Below are 22,058 nucleotides of genomic sequence, written 5' to 3' on the forward strand. Positions count from 1 at the left end.
ATATTAGCATGTGTTTAAGGAACACCCTGTATATGCATCTACAGCCGATGTCCTGGAATCCAAATGGAATGATGAGACAAGAGAACTGTCGTCAGCAAAGCAATATATAGGGTTCTTCGTTTTTTCCAGTAAGTCGTTGACATACAATGAAGAGACGGTTGGAAACAACATGGATCTCTGGGGAAGCCTTTTTTTCAGGAAACTCCATCGTCAGGTGTTTTTAGAGAAACAAAAACGTATTATTCGTTCAATGTTGGGTTTGAGCTCTTGAACTTCCTGCAGAAACGCATTTGAAGACCAGGAAATATCAATCTCACCCTCACTTTATATTTAAGAATTGTGTATATAGAGCCAAGCGGTTCGGCGTGGGTGCTTTGTTCACTCACTCGAATTGATTGACGTGTTGATCGGTGGTTCAAGCCCTAGTCTGAACGATCGATTTTCACTTGCTATCGTCCAACGTGTTAGGAATCACACGTTAAAAGGTAAGACCTCCTTAGCTCGCACAAGTTTCAACTTATGAGGGTTGCCGTTCGTATGGGATTTTGGCCCATCATCAGTATGGTGCAGCCAAGTGTAAGGATGGGCAACACTTAGTTACCAAAAGATAGAAATATAAATGCACAGAGCCAACCTTCTGAGGAATAATATTTTTTTCCTCAGAAGTAAAGTACTTATTCGCTTTCAATTATCTGTTTTTTTTAATTGTTTTTTATGTTTTTATGAGGTGTTTGCTATTCGTTTGTTGCTGGTATATACAATTTATAATAAACTCCTTGTTTGACTTTTTCCATAGAGCATGTACTGTCTCCATTCTATTCTATTCTATTCTATTCTATTCTATTCTATTCTATTCTATTCTATTCTATTCTATTCTATTCTATTCTATTCTATTCTATTCTATTCTATTCTATTCTATTCTATTCTATTCTATTCTATTCTATTCTATTCTATTCTATTCTATTCTATTCTATTCTATTCTATTCTATTCTATTCTATTCTATTCTATTCTATTCTATTCTATTCTATTCTATTCTATTCTATTCTATTCTATTCTATTCTATTCTATTCTATTCTATTCTATTCTATTCTATTCTATTCTATTCTATTCTATTCTATTCTATTCTATTCTATTCTATTCTATTCTATTCTATTCTATCCTATTCTTTTTCCATACATCATGTAAGTTCTCCAGGAAATAAAATCATAGTCTCTTCTATTCTAGTCTCTTCAATTCCATTTCAATCCACTCCATTCCATTCTATTCCATTCCATTCTATCAGATTCTATCTATTCTATTTCATTCTATTCAGCCAAGGACTGAAGTGCTTATGAGTATTACTGGAGTTTTTTCCCAAAACCAAATCGTTATTTTAACACCTCGACACGTGTTTCGATCACCAAGTGATCATCTTCAAGAGGAGGATAAAATTAAATAATGGATGTTAGTTCATTATTTCCTAGCGTCCCAATTCCACAGACCTCAGGGAACTGCTAGAGAAAAATAATTTCAATAACAACGAAATCGATGAATTCGTTTCTCTTACCAATTTGTGTATGAAACAAAATCATTTCCAGGTAGAAGGTTGCTTTTATAAACAACAGGAAGGAACGGCCATGGGAAATCCCCTGTCCCCCTACCTGGCAGACCTGTTCATGAGCAGATTCGAAATGGGAAGTAAAGAAAAGTCAAAGTATTTTCCTAGGATTTGGCTAAGGTATCGAATATCGAGAACTTTGTTTCCTTTTTAAATAATAGATGTCCATCAATAAAATTCACGTATGAATTAGAAAATAAAGGAACAACTACCATTTCTTGACGTTTTGGTAATGAGGAGTAAAGATGGAGGGTTAGAATACGATATATTTGGAAAAGAAACAAGCACGTACAGGTATATTCCTGACAGTTCACATCACTGTGGACAGCACAAACGTGCTGGATTGAATTTTTTGGTGTATCGTCTTTTGACTTTCCCTCTAACACATGATAGGTTCACAAAAGAAAAATGTACAATACAGGAAATAGCAGCCACTAACGGTTTCCCGAGGGGTATTGTAGATGACATAATTAGGAAAAAGAAGTTTAGGTTAAGAATGAACGAAACCTCGACTCTCAGAAAGGACAAAAACCAAGATAAATACATCTCAGTTCCATACCACCAATATACGAAGAACTTTGGAAAGATTTTCAAGGAACAAGGTATGAAGGTGGTTTTTAAAACAAGTCATATACTGCAGAGCCTTTTGGGAAGTCCAATAGACAAAGTCGAGAATTCGGAAAAGTCTGGAATTTACGAAATTGAATGTAAGGACTGCTATGCAAAATATTATGGACAGACAAAAAATCTATTAAAGTGAGATATAAGGAACACATAGCACACTTAAAATATGGAAGACCTGAAAAATCAGCAATCGCCCATCATATTTTGCAACAAAACCATTCCATAGACTTCAGTTCTTTAAGATTAGTTAGACAAGTTAACAACAACAGGCAACTAGATGCCTATGAGAGTGTAGAAATAAGTAAACATAATAATATTATGAATAACGATAACGGACCAATACCAAATAGCATACTATATAGCTTGTTGAAATAATATTGTTGGGTTTACTGATTACTACTTAAGGACATATTGTAAAATAATAGAAAGGCCAATTGTAAAATTAATTTAGGGTGGTACACTTGTATGGGTGGTATTACTGATTACCTACTTGTATGATGTACCTGATTAGTATAAGTAGCTTTCGTTTTGAGTAGTTTTTAGTTTTATCTTCCTCTTGAAGATGATCACTTGGTGATCGAAACACGTGTCGAGGTGTAAAAATAACGATTTGGTGTTGGGAAAAAACTTCAGTAATACTCATTATTACACCAAAGGTTCCAAACAGTACATCACAAGTGAAGTGCTTATGTTTCAGGTAGCAACTAGATATACACTGCTGCCAAAAGTACCTGATACACTGTCTGTTCAAGAAATAAGATGTATTCATCAATTTCTATGTTGTCCCCTTCAAAGTAGTCCCTCTTAGATATAATACACTTGTGCCAGCGTTTTTCTCAATCCTTGAAGCAGTTCTGATATGCACTTTTTGGTATGTCCTTGAGCCCTCTTAGCGATTCGGATTTCATCTTCTCAATCGTCGCAAAACGCCGTACTTTCCTGGGTCTCTTCAATCTTGAAAATAGAAAAAAATCGCACAGAACCAAATCTGGTGAATACGGTAACCAAGGCATGATTACAGTGTTGTTTTTGGCCAAAAAATTACGAACGAGCAATGACTAGTGAGCAAGTGCGTTATCGTTATGCAAAAGCCATGACCTGTTTTTCTGCAATAAGCGCCGCATAACTTCAAGATAATACAGAAGAAAAGTATATCTGCAAGCTTATGCTGATGACCTTGTCACCTAGGCAAGGTATGCCGTTGGAAAGGGTAGCTTGTAATATCCTCCAAAGCATGATGGACATTGTTTACAGTTGGTGCCTGCGGGAGCAGATGTCTGTCAACCCCAACAAAACTGTGATAATCCCATTCTCCAGGAGGAGAAAATTGAATGATCTAACGCCACTTTCTGGTGAGGTCTGGTGAGGTCATTCCATTTGGAATGGAGTCGAAATATCTTGGCATTGTTCTTGATAAATAAAATGATGATAAAAACTAAAAAAAAGCTTTTATTCAAGTGCCCTAAAAATATCAAAATAAAATTATAAATCACATCAACCACATTCATTTATGACTTTACAGAATTGAAAATATAATAGAAGCTTGTCGCAATGATTTCAATTCGTAATTGAAATTTTGTAATTAGGTAGGCACTTACTAAACTTGTGAGCAACTCATAATGTTTGTAATTTAATAAAAGTGCCGTGAATGCTTAAAATGTGGAACTTTAACCTTGAATAACTTTTTTGCACACATAGGATTTATCGGGTTTGAAATTTAAAATTTTATTTAAATTTCATCTGACTGAATATGTAGAGATTTCTTCTAGGCATCGCGACAAGCTTTTATTATAATTTCAATTCTGTAAAGTCATAAATGAATGTGGTTAATGTGATTCAAAATTTAACCTTGATCTTTTTGGGGCACTTGAATAAATGCTTGTTTTAAAAGTTGTTTATCATCATTTTATTTTATATTTTTTAGTTTCAATCGATAGTTATCGATCAATACGAAAGTCCGTCTATAAAACGGAGAGTCCTTCAACAGAAAAACTTAAGGAACGGGGACAACTATTATTAGGATAAACTATATTCTATAGAAGTAGGTAGGTACCTACTCCTCCGGCATTCCATATAGAAGAGTTAGCTTGTTATATTTCTTAGTCTATTCATTTCATTGATGGATTCATTAGTACATGGCCAAGTCCCAGTTAATTTCGAACAGTCCAATTCTTCTATCAGGAGGCCTTCTATTGATGTGACCCTACTTAAAGCCACTTATGCTTGGCCGGCAGCGAAAAATTTTGAACCCAAGTATACACCAGCGTGGTCAACCGTACGACCCTGCATTTTGTGAACTGTACAAGCCCAGCATGAAACAATTGGCAACATTCTACGTTCAGCTGACTTCTACTGACTTCTAGTCTCTTCAATTCCATTTCAATCCACTTCATTACATTCTATTCCATTCCATCCCATTCTATTCCATTCCATTTCATTCCATCCTATTCTATTCTATTCTATTCTATTCTATTCTATTCTATTCTATTCTATTCTATTCTATTCTATTCTATTCTATTCTATTCTATTCTATTCTATTCTATTCTATTCTATTCTATTCTATTCTATTCTATTCTATTCTATTCTATTCTATTCTATTCTATTCTATTCTATTCTATTCTATTCTATTCTATTCTATTCTATTCTATTCTATTCTATTCTATTCTATTCTATTCTATTCTATTCTATTCTATTCTATTCTATTCTATTCTATTCTATTCTATTCCATTCTATTCTATTCTATTCTATTCTATTCTGTTATGTTCTATTATGTTCTATTCTATTATATTCTATTCTAATTATTTTCTATTCTACAAAACGCACAGCGCAGACATATTTCTGACTTAACGCTATGCAGCTGCATAAATCGCTGACTTACACTGAGATTGCATCTGTGTTGTGAGTGACATATTCCAAAATTATTGTATTAATAACGTTTTTTCAGAGATGTTTGGTGAACAGACCTGCTCTAGGAGTATTTCCAGGAGTGGACTGGCCAAAAAGGATGGAGAATATAATCAAACAGGTATGATATACAAAATGCGATTTGGGATCTCAATTACAAGTGAAGAGCATTTCAAAACTTTTCTCGAAACAACTTTTCCCGGTCGTCAAATTTTTCTTGCATTTGCTACAAAAGAGACATGCACTTGTTCATCAGGCAGTTGAATGCTATCGTGTGTAAGCCCGTGGATGTTTTACTTTTGGAGACAATAATTATTGTCTCTGCCAATAATAACAACAGCAATTTGTTTCCACCATAGAAACAATATGTTAATACTAGATGAACGGAAAAGTTCGTAGGCTAACACACAGATGGCGCTACTGCTATCGAATCCATATATGTACAAATTTCTCAGCTGACGGAGTTTTAGTTTGTGCGATAGAATATTTTTAAATAGAAATGCCTTTATTGTTTTCCGAATTATTCTCGTTCCTCCAAAACATTGTTTTTGAATACTTCAACTGCTTCTTTGGGGCTCGTGAATTGTCGACTACGCAGCTCACCTTTGATATTCGGGAACAAGAAGAAGTCATTGAGTGCCAAATCAGGGCTGTACGGAAGATAAGTCATCAATTCGATCATTTGAGTGCTCGAAAACTCACCTGTTTGACGAGATATGCGAGAAAGCCAATTCATTGTTTCGGTTGCGGTACATATTTCAACAAAATCTCGAAACACGTCGAATTTAAATTATAATTTGATATAATTCAACGGAAAAAAGCTATCCCTACCTTCAACCCCTGTCGAATGACAGGTACAACCCCCAATTTTTTAAATGGGAAGTATAGACTTGTGATATATTGTTTTAATGTTATCGCTTTCAAGTTTATTGCAACAATTAAGATAAAATAAATTTGAATAAAGTGAGTAAAAACCATAGAAATATTATTTTCAGATGGTATCCTTTAAAAAACTGTAAATAATTTCCGTGTCACTTTGTTTTGTATGTTACAACATTAGTTGTCAGTATTTTAATTTAGGTTTAAGGTTCATTAACTCCAAGTCTGACAAATGGTTAGATTAACTGAAATGTATAAAATAACAGGTAGTAGCTTGCTTATTTCATGAAGAATTTCCTAATTTACCGCCCATATTTCAAGGGACAATAAGCAAAATAGAGAAGCAGTTTCGCAAGCTTGGTTATGTGGGGCAGATAAAAAAAAAAGCAGCTGCCAATGCAATGAGTGATGAAATCAAATTAGATGTGGTGCTTGAGTTTGAGAAAAACCCACATACATCTAGTAAACAGGTATCCACTACATCCTATGTTAGCCATACATCGATAGTAAACATATTAAAAGAAAATAAAATGTATCCCTATAAAATGATACCTACTCAGGAGCTCATGGAAGACGATTTTGATAGAACTTATTTTTGTGGGCAACTGATGGGACATGCTGGATAACAATATCATCCAATTAGAAGACGTTATGTTTTCTGATGAGTGTACTTTGTCTCTTAATGGTCATGCTAATCGGCAAAACTGCCGCTACTGGTCAACGGAAAATCCTCACTGGATGAGAGAAGAACACACGCAATACCCTCAAAAGATTAATGTTTGGGCAGGGATTGTAGGAAACCATATCATTGGCCCCTTTTTCATTTGAGGCAACTTAAATGGTGATAATTATTTGGCACTACTTCAAAATGATGTCATTCCAAGTTCAGCAAATTCATATCCTGATCCAGGAAACCCACAAGTTCAGTAAATACGATATGGTTTCAGCAGGATGGAGCACCACCACATTACCAAGATAATGTCCAGCAATACCTCGATACAACATTTCCCAATCGATGGATAGGGAGGCGAGGATCGATTGAATGGCCAGCGCGATCACCTGATCTTTCATCATTAGATTTATTTTCATGAGGATTTGTAAATACTAATGTGTACACCACTAAACCTTCAGATTTGAATGACTTAAAAGAACGAATAACGCTTGTGATTAGGTGGGTCACGCCTGATATTTTAAATAACATTAGAAGACAGTTTCATTCAAAATTAGGATGTTGCCAAGACGTTCCCGTTGAAAATTTTCGTTTATTTATTTATTTATTTCATACACTATTCTACAGGATGAACCCAATCACATAAGGAGTAGCAGTGGCATTTACAAAAATGTACTTACATAATATAATTTGTGAATCTATATAAAAAAATCAAAAACAGAATTGTCAGTTAGCTAAGAAATGTTTTTTGATTTGTATAATCCGGCAGTTGAATATATCTAGGATATGATTAACAGAATCAGAGGTATCGCACATTGTATAAATTGGTGATTTTTCCATTATATTTGTACGCGGAGTGTTGAGATAAAATGTAACACTATTCCTAGATAACCGTCTAGGAACCCAAAAATTCAACATATGTAACAGTTGATAGTAGGTGATGATAATGTTTATGACCTTGTTTATGACTTCGAGACTACAGAAATTGTGAGTTACAAGCAATCAATAATAGGGTATTCCTACATTAGGATACGTGCCTTCAAGTTTAAAAGACATATATTATAGGAAGCGCCTCTGTAGGGCTTCTAGTTGATGTATATGAACCCCCCATCCCCCTCCCGGGTTGAGTGCCCTGAAGTAGAAGCTTCCCCCCTCAGCTATTTAGCGAGGAGAACCTACTACCCCACTCCATTCACCCCCGCTCTCCGAGCGGTCCTCAGCTTACTGATGGGCACTTCAGCAAGATCTGACCTCTTTTGGTAGAAATTCAGCCTTTAGGTGCTATTCTTTCGCAATCGGTAAAAAATGTTTTGTCTGACTATTCCTAACTGAATTTTTGCATGGGGGCCCCCAAAAACTAACCGGCGGCTATTGTTATTAGTGTCGAGCGTTCCTCAGTGAATCTAAGGATAGTTGTATCGCGGTCGAGTTGTTCTGCGGTGAACTTGCTGATAAAAAATCAGATTAATATGCTTACCAAAGTCGCCTGACGGCGACTCGTGGGGATGGTCGTAGTTTCTGTTTCGTCGGCCTTGGATGTTTGTCCCTTTCTCGGAACCTGGGGTCATCCATGTTCAACGCATCGTGTAGATCGCGTAGCGCTGAAGGACCTGATTCTATCGAACACGATTTCTGCGTGTTCTCTCATATACACGTCCACATATTGCGTGTCCAGGTCTAAGTCTCTGTATATGTATCTATTTGGGATATAGTACGGCGCGTTCACTGCGGCCCTTACGCTCGAGTTCATAAAAGACTGTATCTTCTTCCTGTATGTATGTGCGCACTATCCCCGGGCAGTGCAGGCATACAGTATTATGGGCATGAGGACGGTTTTCAACCCCATGTTGCTTCTGCGTCCTATAATAGGTACCAGTCGTTGTCTGGCGTGTCTAGCCATTCCAATTCTCCGCCGTACATGAGACTGAAATGTTAATATCATGTCCAAGATGACCCCCAAGTATGTCGCTTTATTGGTCTACGGAATCTCTTGTCCGTTGAAGGTGACGTTGCCTTCCGATTGTACAAACCTGCGGGTGAACAGTATCGCCTGACTCTTGTCAGGGTTTATACTGATCTTCCACAGGTTGGCCTACTCCACAGGTTGCTACAAGTATCTTGTAACATGCACTTGGCTCGTGGATCTCGCCAGCAGGGCCGTGTCGTCTGTGAAGAGCGCCAACTTGTTAAAGTTGGTCTCCGGCTTGGGCACGTCCGCTGTGTATACGAAGAAGAGGTGGCGAAAGGACTGCTCCTTGCGGGACTCCTGCTTCCAGTAGTCGAACTGTTGATAATTCGTCTCCTACTCTGCATCGGCATCGCCTGTCAGCTAGAAAAGACTGAATTAATCTTACCATTGATTTTGAGTATCCGAAATCGCTCATTTTGACCAGTTGTCAGTCATACCAAACTCTGTCGAACGCCTTGGAGACGCCTTGGACTCTAGAAAGATTGCACTGGTGTCCTTTGCCGAGGTTGAGGCCTTTGGCCGCAATGTCTACTATCCTCAGGACTTGTAGCTCTGTCGAGTGTTCTGATTCAAAACCGAATTGTTCATCCGGGAGTATTCCTAGCTCTCTAGTTTGATCTCCGAGACTCTTCAAGATGACACGTTCCGCCACTTTGCTCATGGAAGGTAGTAAGCTTATTGGCCTGTGATTGTCTGGGAACAGGTGGTTCTTCTTGGGCTTCGGGATGTGGATAAACGTTGCCTCTTTGAACTGGTACGGGAAGTGCTGCAATCTGAGTATAGCGTTTATGATGTTAATTATGGCTGCTATACCCTTGCGCGGTAGTACTTTCAGCGCCCAGTTTGTAGACGATTCCTTGTTCACCGTGTATTGGCGGGCATGACTGTCGAGGTCCTTTCCTGAGTACTTTCTGCATTCTCCATGCATTCAGTATTTAGTTCTTCTAGACGAGTAGTCTTTCTGTATCCTGTTGGCTCTTTACATGCACCTTTTGTCCATAGGCGCGCGAGTCCTTTGGTACCGTCTTTTCAGGCGTCTTCTTATCCTGACCAGTTCCATCGTTTCTGGTGGGAGCTGTTCTTGGAACTTGAAGCGTGGGGCTGGGACTTCCCGTGCGCTTCTTTCCATGGTTTGGATGATGGACTGCTGCAGCTGTTCTGTGGCGTTCTCCAGATCCGTTGTTGTTTCGATGCGTGGTATCTCACCCGCCGCATCGTGTATGGCGCGCTGGAATCTTATCCAGTCGATGACTCGCTTTGTTGAGTTGTTTGTTTTCACTTCACCTCTTCCTATTGTGAATAGAATGGGGTTGTGGTCTGACGAACCTTCGTCTAGTACTTCCATCTCCGTAGTTCCATTGTTCTGCACTAGTGCGATGTCGAGAATGTCCGGAACTTGATCTTCATGCGCGTAGTATGTTGGGGTGTTCGGTGCTACTACCGCGATGTCCTCGAATTGTTCTAGGATTCTGCCTAGTTCTCTGCCTCTCCTGTTCCCATTCCTACAGTTCCAGTCACGCGACTTTGCGTTGAAGTCTCCAATGGCAACTGTTGGATGGTGGTCTGGGAACATTTCTGCCATGTCGATTGTTATGTTCTGTAATGGATATGATAAACTCAAAACACAGAATACATCAAATAATAACTCAGTGATGGTTAAATAAACCCAGGATTGAGACTTACCCCTTTCTCGTTTTTTGCTGTTGGATCCAAACTGCTTCAGGGAAACTATTATGGCAAAGTAGGGAGGGATCAAGGAGTTTTAGGAGAAGCAGTGTTGAAGAAAACTTATTTGAACAAAAGAACAATGCCCACATTAGTCTATACTATACAATAGAATCACCAGCGCGTATCTTATTTCTTTTCCGATCCAGCCGTTCCGAACATTTCTAATTTCAAAACTAAAACTACTCAACTAAGTAGATTTATTCTATCAAAACCGAGAGCGGTGTTGCCGAAACTTAAATTGATTTTCCTTTAATATATACATGCCAAAACATCGATTCTTTCTAGTCTTATACCTTGCGGAGGCAGATATACTGACGATATTCTCAGCTGCTCGTAGCTTCTCAGTTTGACTCTGACTGCTACTGCTTCTCCGTGTTGGACTTCTGGTTTTCTATCTTCGTTATGTGTTAGATCTGTTTTTACTAGTAGCGCCGCCCCTGCGGCGCGGCGCCCCCCTGGCCTGTCTGTCTCATATACGTTATATTCTGGGATTCGGTAGCTCTTTCCGCTCCTTAATCTTGTCTCCTGCAATGCCATGACGGCTATTTCTAGACGCGATAGCAGCTCCAGTACTAATAATCTTTCCGGGACTCGTGCTGGCATTACTGTTGTCCGGGAGCCTGTATTAGGGCAGCTAAGACCGCTTGCACGATCTTTTGCTGCTCTGTCGTGAGTTTGCTCAGCACTTTGAATAGCTCATTGCCGCTGTCTTTCCTTTTTTGGCGGTGTCTTCTTATTGGCAGATGGCTGCTGTTATTTGGGCGTCTGCCTGTCTACTTCTCTGGGCCTGTTCCAGGCTCTTGTCCTCGGTTTCGGAAACATTGTACATCCCCTGTAGCTTGCTGGGTGCGCTTCTGAACAGTTAGCGCGGCGCCCCCCTGGCCTGTCTGTCTTATATACGTTATATTCTGGGATTCGGTAGCTCTTTCCGCTTCTTAATCTTGTCTCCTGCAATGCCATGACGGCTATTTCTAGACGCGATAGCAGCTCCAGTACTAATAATCTTTCCGGGACTCGTGCTGGCATTACTGTTGTCCGGGAGCCTATATTAGGGCAGCTAAGACCGCTTGCACGATCTTTTGCTGCTCTGTCGTGAGTTTGCTCAGCCCTTTGAATAGCTCATTGCCGCTGTCTTTCCTTTTTTGGCGGTGTCTTCTTATTGGCAGATGGCTGCTGTTATTTGGGCGTCTGCCTGTCTGCTTCTCTGGGCCTGTTCCAGGCTCTTGTCCTCGGTTTCGGAAACGTTTTACATCCCCTGTAGCTTGATGGATGCGCTTCTGAACAGTTAGCACTTTTTGCTGGTACCTCTTTTGGTTTTTTGCATTCTCTAGTATCGTGGTTTTCACCACATTTTACACAGCGTGCCGTTGAGTGACAGCATCTCTGTGCGTGTCCAAATAATTGGCATTTGAGACATTGTTGTATCAGCCCCCTGTTTATCCTTTGGGGTTCAGCCCTCACTATGAGGTTCATGTACGTTCTCAGTGCGTAGATCCGTTCTTCGCTTTTCGGTACTTTTACCAGAAAAAGCGGTATCGTCGTCCTGGTGCGCCTGGATGTCATCCTGTAACATTCGAGCACAGTGTATCCCTGAGCTTTTAGGTCACTTGCAACGTCCTCCGCCGTCACGTTCTCGGGAATCCCGCGAATCACTGCGTGTAGCGGGTTTACGCCACTCATCCTCATTGTTGGCGTGGATGTAAATTCCATCTCTGGTCAGCCTTGCTTCATTATAGCCGATTTTTCTGTCTTCAAGACCTTTAGAGATCTCAATCCACCTTTTACTGTCGTGGACAACTATCGGTGGCGGCTTTGTCGAATCTTTCTCCGGGTTTGTCGCGACTTCTCTCTCCCTCTTGGGGTTGGTCCCACTTTTTCAGTGGCTTGCCCCTCTGAGTTGTTTGTCTGTGTTACGTTGTCAGTTTCCATGTCCTCGCTAATCTGTTTTTCCGCCTCTTGTCTTGCCAATTTCTCGGCTTTCTCTTGGGCTTGTCTCTTCTTGGTTTTTTTGTTAGGTCTGTCTTTTTCTACCAGTACGAACCCGTCTTCTTCTGAGTTGGAGTTCGATGCGCTATCCGCTATACGCGTAGCCTCTTGCATAGTCGCGTTTCCTCCTTGTCTTCGTTTTCCAATTCCTTGTCCGGTTTTCTCTCGATCTTTGCGCCTGTTTGCGCCGTAGATGGTCCTGAATTCGTCATTGTTCTTTGGACAAGTATTCCTTCTACATCGTTTAGCCTGTCGTTCAATTGCTTGACCAGGCTTGTTAGTTCGTCTTTTTGTTGACGAAGTCTTTGGTTCTCCTTTTCCAAATATTTCAGTTTTCCCTATAATTCCTCCATTATGGGGCACTAAAAGAAAAACCTAAAAGAGAGAATTTCACGAATTCTTTATTATGTGTGCTTTCGCACACTCAGTTCTGGAAACAACTAATGTCTCAGTGCTTTTTATATACGCAACACTAAACGTTATCAGTAGATCGCTCTGGATGACATTCTTATCGTTTTCACTTAGGTAATACTCCAAACTCTAAAATGTGTTTATATGAACCTGATAGTAGGGACTACACACGACAGATGAATATTCCAGCCTAGGTCGAACAAAAGTGAAATAAAGTAATTTAAATGTTGAAGGTTTTTCGAAGTCTTTTATATTTATAAGAATCCATACATGCGATAAGCTGCTGTTAGAGTAGTGAATGTTAGGCTGATCAAACTATGTTGAGACATATTATGAATTTTTGCCTGATGCATGGTGTCGTCCCGTTAATTTGGAAGAAGGCTGTAGTAAAGGTTCTACCCAAAAATCAACAACCTGCAGAATACACAGATGAGCATTTTACCTATTCTTTCCAAGAAGAGTATTGAAGTACCAATAAGAGAGCATTTGACTAATTTCTTATTACTGCCTACTGTTAAATCTGGCTTCCGAAAAGGTCATAGCAGCACTACTGCCTTACTTAATATAATAGATGATGTAATTACTTCTATCGATAAAGGTCAATGTATAATTTTAGTTCTTTTAGACTTCAGTAGAGCATTTGACACTATAAATACAGACTTGCTACTTAACATTTTGGGCTATATAGGTTTTTCTGATATGGCAAACTTTCTTTTACGAAATTATTTAAGTGAGAGGGAGCAGTGTGTAGAAATTGAAATGGTCCAATCTGAATGTTTGACACTGAAATCAAGGGTACCTCAGGGATCTATCCTGGGCCCGTTGCTTTTTTTCTATATACACTCTCAAGTTGATCAAATCTCTGAAATCATGTGAGATTCACGTCTATGCAGATGACACCCAAGTCTATTACAGTTTTCCTCCCCCACTAGTGGATAATGCTTGTGAAACTATAAATCAGGAATCAGCGACCTTCATTGATTCAGCTTCTAATCACTGCTTATTGATCAACTGTACTGAATCAAAATTATTGTTGTTTGGTTCTGCATATAATCGTGCTAAAACGCAGCAAATAAACGTTAAAATCAAAGTTAATTTGTAGTAAATGAAGCCAAAAATTTAGGAGTCATATTAGACTCAGGTCTAAGATTCGAAAAACATATCAATAAGTTGATTCAACGTGTATATAGCTCATTAAAATTGATTTATGGGAACCGGAAATTTTTCCAAGAAGTGTTAAAATAAAATTATGTGAAACATTAGTTTTGTCAAATTTTAATTATGCGGATTCGTTATATGGCCCAAATCTGACTACTGTTTACAGTAAAAAATCTAGAAAGTAAAAAACTCTTGTTTAAGATTGATATACAGGGTGATTCAAAAGTACTTTGACAAACTTCAGGAGGTGATCCCTCACAATATTCTAATATGAATTGTACAAATGAATAAATGTCCGAAAACGCTTTGTTTCCAAGATACAGGATGTTGAAGTTTTATTTTTATTTTCGTTTTTTCTAAATAACTTTTGAAATACTTAATTAAACGAAACTTGGTGATAGGAGGTTTTTGAGATGTCGAATTCGAACCTGATGTTCTTATTGCTCTTACTCGTAGGGGGCGCCACCTCAAAATTATTTCCAGTTTGACGGAGAATTCTTTTCATGCAATGAAGGATTAATAATGGGGAATCCTTTGAGTCCCTTACTGGCGGAAATTTTCATGGATAACATAGAGTATGAAATCCATAATAATCAGTTAGCCAACAATTTTTTGTACTGGTACAGATACGTAGATGATATCTTAGTATGTTTTACTGGTACAGATAGGCAATTAGGCAAGTTCATTGAATATGCCAATTCCATTCACCCGTCAATAAAATTCACCACTGAGAGGAAGGTAAATAATTCAATAAATTACCTGGACTTAACCATTACGAAAAATAACAATAAACATGAGTTTGCAATTTTCCACAAATCATCGTACACGGACATTATCATACATAATTCCTCCACACACCCGTACCAGCATAAAGTTGCTGCATTCAATAGTATGATTCACAGATTATTGAATATTCCACTGTCTGATAGGGATTTCCAGAAAGAGCTGAATTTGATCAAACAAATCGCGATTAATAACGGTTATAAGATAGATATTGTAAGCTCCATTCTTTCCAAAAAACGACAAAAGCAAGCCATGGATCTGGTCTACCCATATTCAAGATGCGATAACGTGAGTTATAAGACATTGACATATGTGGGGGAATCAAACAGGAATATTGCCCGTTTTTTGAAGAAAGAAGGCGTAAACGTAGCTTATAGAACGAATAATAACCTAAGTAAATTTATTAAAAACAATAAGGACAAAACTTTGGTGTCGGATAGATCAGGAGTATATAAGCTGACTTGTGGCTCCTGTCCAAAACTGTATATTGGGCAAACAGGAAGAACATTTTTCCAACGAATTAAAGAACATAGGAGTAGTTTTGTAAATAGAAAGACCAATTCCACATTTGCAAACCATCTTTTAGCAGAAGGACACGAGTTCAATCATGAGTACGAGGTGTTACATTTAGAAGAGAAGAGTTTAAAACTTAATCATCTAGAATGTTTAGAAATCAATAGATTCAGGAATTCGGGTAATTTACTGAATGATCAATTAGAACTCAATAACTCTCCGTTACTGAATATATTTTTTCAAATGTGAAAATGGATCATAAGTGCAGGTAATTTAATTCGTTAGAAACTCAGGTAAAATATCAGCTACTTAAAATTCAGGTACTTCGTTTACAGGTACTTTGATTTCAGGTACTCCATAAACTATATATATATTTAGTATTGAATGTGTAAAATTAGTTGAAAGACACGCCAGATGAAGCCATTGTATGGCGAAACACGTGTTGCGTTTTTGTAAAACAATTTAGTGAAAATCTCACAATAAAGTGTTTTTGGAATACGTTTCCTATACTTCCCATTTAAAAAACTGGGAGTTGTACCTGTCATTCGAAGGGGGTTGAAGGTGGGGGTGGCATTTTTCAATGTCAAACTATAATTTACATTCTACGAGTTTCAGGATTTATTTTAATATGTACAGTATCCGAAATAATGATTTTATTCCATTGGGCTTTTACACACTGTATAATACTTTGACTGAACCACATGACCTCAATCTATAAAATGTATTTCGTTCGTTATTAGGCTATTGAGTTTTATATAAATCAAGTCTTATGACTGTACTATGTCCTGGTTTTTGTATTCAGCTTCCCAAATCTATTCATTCATGATTAGTAAATTTATGAGAGTAGCACTTTATTTCTCACAATTCGATTTCCAGATATCGCCATCGCTTCCGAACATAACCACAATGATGTGTGGTTCTTGTTCGAACGAGAATGCTTTCAAGAACACTTTCATCGCATATAAAAGGAAAATGAGAGGAGAGGATGCCGATTTCACTGATGAAGAAAAGAAGACGGCCATGGTGAATCAACCGCCTGGTTCTGCTAAACTTTCAATTCTGTCGTTCTTTGGAGCCTTCCATGGAAGAACCCTGGGAGCCCTGTCAACCACGCATTCAAAGGTACGTAAGCATGCTTAAAACGGCAAACAAGTGAGAGACACGAAGTTTTTTTTTAAAAAAAGCAGAGTGTTCAAATTTCGCGCGTTATATACATTCAGTTAACGATTTTTTTATGTTGATACATTCCTTTCGAATATATGTTGATTATCAGCTATTCAGCGTGTTCATTTTGTTGGTGACAGGCATGAAAGTGTTTTGCGTTTTCGGCGATTTTCTGTTATCGAGAAAAATGGATTTGCATAAAATTTTATGCTGAATAGGAATTACGTGCTCAAAAGCAAAATGCTGACAGAATTATACGGTGATTGTACTCTTAGTCAGAAAAATGTTCCCAAGTGGTATAAACCTTTCACAGAAGGTCCAGGTGTAAATGACGACGCTCGCCCTGGACGCCCCGCCCGAGCACATAAACAACCGATGGAAATATTGAGAAAGTGGAGAGAATTGTTATGAAGAATCGTCGAATCACTAATGATGGGGATGTCGGCATATCGGTTGGCTCATGGGCGCCTTCTCCACCCAAAAACTCAGGGATTACGTATCCCATCCTCGGCGGCAGGGTTATATAGCTCCTACCCAACCTGCTAACGAAGTGGTGGAAGTGACAGTTCTACCACCCGTTGGCGCAGCTGGAGAAGAGATTCGCATCATGCCACCAATGGAGTCAATCAGAACACGCAGGGCGCTCCACAGGATTAGGCCCCTGAAGCCACAAGAACTGGCTTGTTTGGATACGGAGGTTTATAGTGTTCTAACAGAAGAGGCTGACATCTGGCAAATCAACACCGCCGTGTATAGCGCCGTCCAATCGCTTTCTGAATCGAAAGGGAGAAATCCCGGCCTTGCGGTTCGGAAGATTGAACGGCGTGTACACAAGATGGAGGCTAAGATCACGTCGGCGAGACAACACGCATCTCGTATCCAATGTGTGATGGATTACAGGGCGGCCAACAGGCCTTTCACGCCCGCAGTGCGGCGAATAGCCGCCAATCTACGACGTATCCATCACACTTTAAGCCAAGGCGTGCTGCGACCACCAAACAGCACTGCCTTGATAGGATACGAATGCTAGTGGCTGTTAAGAAGTCACTAGTGAGGCAAGCGAGAAGTATCGCGGAAAACCGTGGGTTCCACAAATCTTCTCGCTTATTCCAAGAGCCTCCACGTGTTGTGGATAATTTGCCGACCGATTATCAGGTGGAATCCTTCTGGAAGGATATCTATGAACACCCGCAGCCACTCAACTTAGACACTCCAGCCCTAGGGCAATTCGAAGCTTTCATCAGAGAGCTTCGACTGCCTGAGGTCAATAAACTGCGCAACTCGATAACTCCAGATGGGCCCAGATGGGCCCAAGCTCCGATAGGCTGAATACTCATTGGTGGAAAAAACTAACAAGCACCCATAGCCATCTGGCCAGCCATCGCCATCTGGCCAGAGTTTTCAACTCATGGCTGGACGGAGAGCAGTCGATTCCAGATTGGTTTGTCTCATCTCTATAAGCGGAGATTTGTCGATGCCTAAGAATTACAGACCGATAACATGCTTGAATTCGTGTTATGAGTTGTTTACAAGCATCTTATACACACGAATACTCACCGCAGTTGACCGAGTGTTCGAACGGATATATGAGCAGAGAGGGTCGAAGAGAGGAGTCGCTGGATGTGAAGAGAACCTGCTCATCTCACTATTGCCAATCTCCGTTGCGCTCAGAAATACTCGAGGGTATAACTGTGGCACCCCCGGAAACCGGAGGCACAAGGTCACCCATTTGTTTTATATGGATGATCTTAAACTTTGTGCCTCTAGAAAGAAGGATCTTCATCAGTCCTTGAGGGTGGTGGAAGAGTACACGCATGCTATCGGTATAAAATTCGGCATAGACAAATGTGCAATGGTCCATCTCAGTAGAGGAAGATGCGGGGACTACGGAGAGGATGTGCAACTTGTAGATGGAAGCATCCTACACCATTTGGATGCCGTAGAGATGTATGCTTACCTCGGGGTGAAACAAGCCACTCACAAGAGGTAACAGCAGTGAAGAACTCTCTCCGCGGCAAGTATCAGCACGAACTTCGACAGATCTGGTCATCGGAACTGTCAGGGAAGAACAAAGTTGCTGCAACAACTATGCTTGCCGTTCCAATCTTACTCTAATCGTTTGGAGTTGTGAAGTGGACTCGAGATGAGCTGTATCAACTCGACGTAAAGACCCGAAAAATTATGCATCCCTATAGGAGTTTGCATCCCCAATCGTCTGTCCCACGGTTGAACTTCCCACGACAACAGGGACGCCGTGGACTTTAGAGTTTGGAGTGTCTACATGACAGAATGGCACTGGATATTGCCTGTGAACTCGTTAGGAGTTCCGATCCCCTTCACTGCATTGTCCGTGACCATGAGAGAGCAGGAATTGGAGCATTTCTCTTTAGGACAGCTGCCCGAGCAGCTAATGAATTCGGTTTAGTTTTCGACACTGAACGAGGTGATCACAACTCTGTCACCGATTTTGGAATCCGTTCAGCAAAAAACTCATATAGAAGCCGCAGAGTCACCTCACTTCTACGGAAACACAAGATAAATCAATACATGTGGTCTTCTTCAATAACATTGAAGACCTTGGCTTATCAAAGCGCCTGCCTTTCGTTTTCCTCAGGTCGAATGGGCTGAAGTCGGAAACTGAGTTCATCATGGCTTGCCAGGATGGTGTCTTCAACACCTTAGTCTACCGCAGTCGCGTGATGGGTAGAGAGGTTCCTGACACAAGGTGCAGGGCCTGCCGCGAGGCGCCCGAGATCCTAATGCACTTGCTATCAGCATGTCCAGCATATGCGGTCTCGGCATATATCCATCGACATAACTCCGCCCTAAGAGTGCTATATTACCATCGACGGCACTCTTGCGTTATTGACGAGACACTGGTGTTGCCCAACACTCAGGGGGATATTGAATCCGTTGTGGGGAACGAGAAGTGCCGAATTTATTGGGACTATTCGTTCCCTATCCTCAGGCTCAAACAAGCTAATAAGCCTGATGTAGTCCTTCTCGACCACCAGAGCGAGACGATATTTTTCGTAGTTTTCAGCTCCAGGCGAGACGAAGGTACTATGAAACTACATAAGTCTGACTTATATTATTATACCCACCGTGATCATAACATTTTGACTAATGTGTATACCGGGTGTCCCACATTTTATGTGACAGGCAATATCTGGTTTGTTGAAGGAGATACACAAAAATGTTTCATACAAAAGTTTTAGGAGTTCATGAGAGCTATATTTTGATATACTTTTCAAATATACAGGGTGTTTGGTCTAGGTGCTACAGACCAAAATTCCATTTTTTAAAATAGAACGCCCTGTATATCATTACATATTCAGATGCTACGTTAAATTCTGATATCATTTCATGTTTGGTTTTTGAAATTCGGTTACGGCGTTGTTGAGTTATTGCACTTTTCCTTAAATATAAAGTTTCAAAAAAACTTATTTACTCGTACACGAATCCAGTCTATATCTTTTATTAAATTGAACTAGACTACTACTGAATACAAACCATTATTCTCACCTCTACGATACGATATCGATATCAGTTGAATATAATATTGAAATTCTTGAGAATGTGACTAACTTGAGGGTGAATTGCTTTATATTGCACAATTTCATCAAGTAGCTTATGCTTGTTGATGCCATAGTAACAAATGTTGTTGAATTGTATCTACTTGTCAGTTCGATTCAGTGATTCTTTGCAAAACAGTAACTGTGTTCTTTGTGCGAAAACTCCAGTATGCCTTTCGCGTTTAGTCCAAGTGATTGCATTGATATGTTATTAATTTTTGGGGAATGTCAGAAAAACTGCCGTCAAGCACAACGTCTATACCAAGAACGTTTTCCAGACAGATCCATTCCGTCACGAATGACTTTTTCGAGAGTTGTAGAAAAATTGCGAACTGAGTCATTTCCTTCTACTATAAAGCATCGTCATCATACGAGATCTGTTAGAATTGAAGATTTAGAGATCAATGTGGTGGCTTATATTATTATTCATCCACATGTTTCTATCCGTACTCTTGAGGAAGAAGTCGGTGTGAGTAAATCTAATGTACAGAGAATTCTGAAAGAAAATAAATACCACCCATTCAAAATTCAGTTGGTACAAGGTTTGAAACCCACGGACTTTGAACGACGACTTGAATTCATTGCTTGTATTCAGGTAATATTACATGAAAGTCCTAACATATTCAGTCAAATTTTGTGGAGCGATGAATCGCGATTCCACAGTCACTATTGGTCTCAAGAAAATCCCCACTGGGTCCGCGAAAGTAATTTTCAAACTACTTGGGGTATTAATGTATGGTGTGGATTGTTCAATGGCCGCTTCATAGGACCTTACTTTTTCAATGAAAATCTCAATGGATTGCGATATTTACATTTTCTAGAAAATGATTTGATCCAGTTGATGGGAGATATTCCCATAGCAGAACGACAAGGAATTTGGTGGCAACAAGATGGTGCTCCTCCTCACAATTCACAGGTTGTTACTGAATATCTGGATAGAACGTACCCAAATAGATGGATTGGTAATAAGGGTCCAATTCGGTGGCCGGCTCGTTCCCCAGATTTATCACCGCTTGATTTTTCCTATGGGGTTATTTAAAAGATATTGTTTTCACTACTCCCCCTTTGAATGTGGATGATCTGAAAAATTCGACTAGCGTGCAGTGATATTACGCCTGATATTATAAGAGCGACTTGTACGAGAGAAGTGATTCGACGTTTCGAAGCCTGTATAATATCTAATGGGCATCACTTTGAACAATTTTTATGACTTATTTCTAGGTACCTACCATTCTTATGAAATGATTTATCAAGTTATATTATTAACATTGTTATTAATTAAAGATTTGTTTTCGAATACACCTCTTTCAATTTCGCAATTGTTTCATATTCAAAATGATTCCTGACTGAATTCCACAACTCAAAATTTGAAACCATTACTTCGAACACCCAAAATTTTGACTAATTTTCATGTGATCTGATGCAGAGAGAATAATTGTATGAGATATTTTTAAAAATAATAGTCGTTCTCAAGACTTTACATTTTAAGCAATAACTCAACAACGCCGTAACCGAATTTCAAAAACCAAACATGAAATGATATCAGAATTTAACGTAGCATCTGAATATGTAATGATATACAGGGCGTTCTATTTTAAAAAATGGAACTTTGGTCTGTAGCATCTACACCTAACACCCTGTATATTTAAAAATTATATCAAAATATAGCTCTCATGAACTCCTAAAACTATTGTATGAAACATTTTTGTGTATCTCCTTCAACAAACCAGATATTGCCTGTCACATAAAATGTGGGACACCCGGTATACGCAATCATTTTTTACCTTTTCATGTTTCGTGTTTGACTTATGTGATTTTACACAGTCATGTATCTGCAGTTATTATCGACGAATATGACTTAATACAAAAATGCGACATTTTGACTTATGTGCTTATTCCCACTATAAGCAGATATGATCTATTAGTTTTTTTCTCTCCTCCATCATTATTATGGGTAAATATGAGTAAATATTATAAGTAAATAAGTATTTTTATAATTATTTTTTTACACTCACTGTATAATTTTTGGGAGGGGTGGAAGATAGGCTTTGGCTAACCCAGGGGTCTCCAAACTTTGAAGCCTTCGGGCCACAATG

At 39.2% G+C, this 22,058-nt stretch overlaps 2 protein-coding genes across 11 annotated transcripts in view; both read left to right on the plus strand.

Annotated features, from left to right (window-relative positions):
* LOC141483248 (uncharacterized) overlaps window positions 1–22,058 on the plus strand; it is a 403,587-nt gene that overhangs the window by 324,234 nt on the left and 57,295 nt on the right. The window lies entirely within an intron of this gene.
* LOC111515695 (4-aminobutyrate aminotransferase, mitochondrial) overlaps window positions 1–22,058 on the plus strand; it is a 179,114-nt gene that overhangs the window by 142,955 nt on the left and 14,101 nt on the right. For all 10 annotated transcript variants that reach the window (XM_074177712.1, XM_074177707.1, XM_074177708.1 and 7 more), the window contains 2 exons: window positions 5,167–5,247; window positions 16,100–16,345. In XM_074177712.1, the coding sequence (XP_074033813.1) occupies window positions 5,167–5,247; window positions 16,100–16,345 (327 nt within the window). The remainder of the gene's footprint in view (window positions 1–5,166; window positions 5,248–16,099; window positions 16,346–22,058) is intronic.

Source organism: Leptinotarsa decemlineata, unplaced genomic scaffold, assembly GCF_025532065.1.
Source record: "Leptinotarsa decemlineata unplaced genomic scaffold, Ldec_3_MD MMD2_tig00003192_RagTag_RagTag, whole genome shotgun sequence".
Classification (NCBI taxonomy): Eukaryota; Metazoa; Arthropoda; class Insecta; order Coleoptera; family Chrysomelidae; genus Leptinotarsa; species Leptinotarsa decemlineata.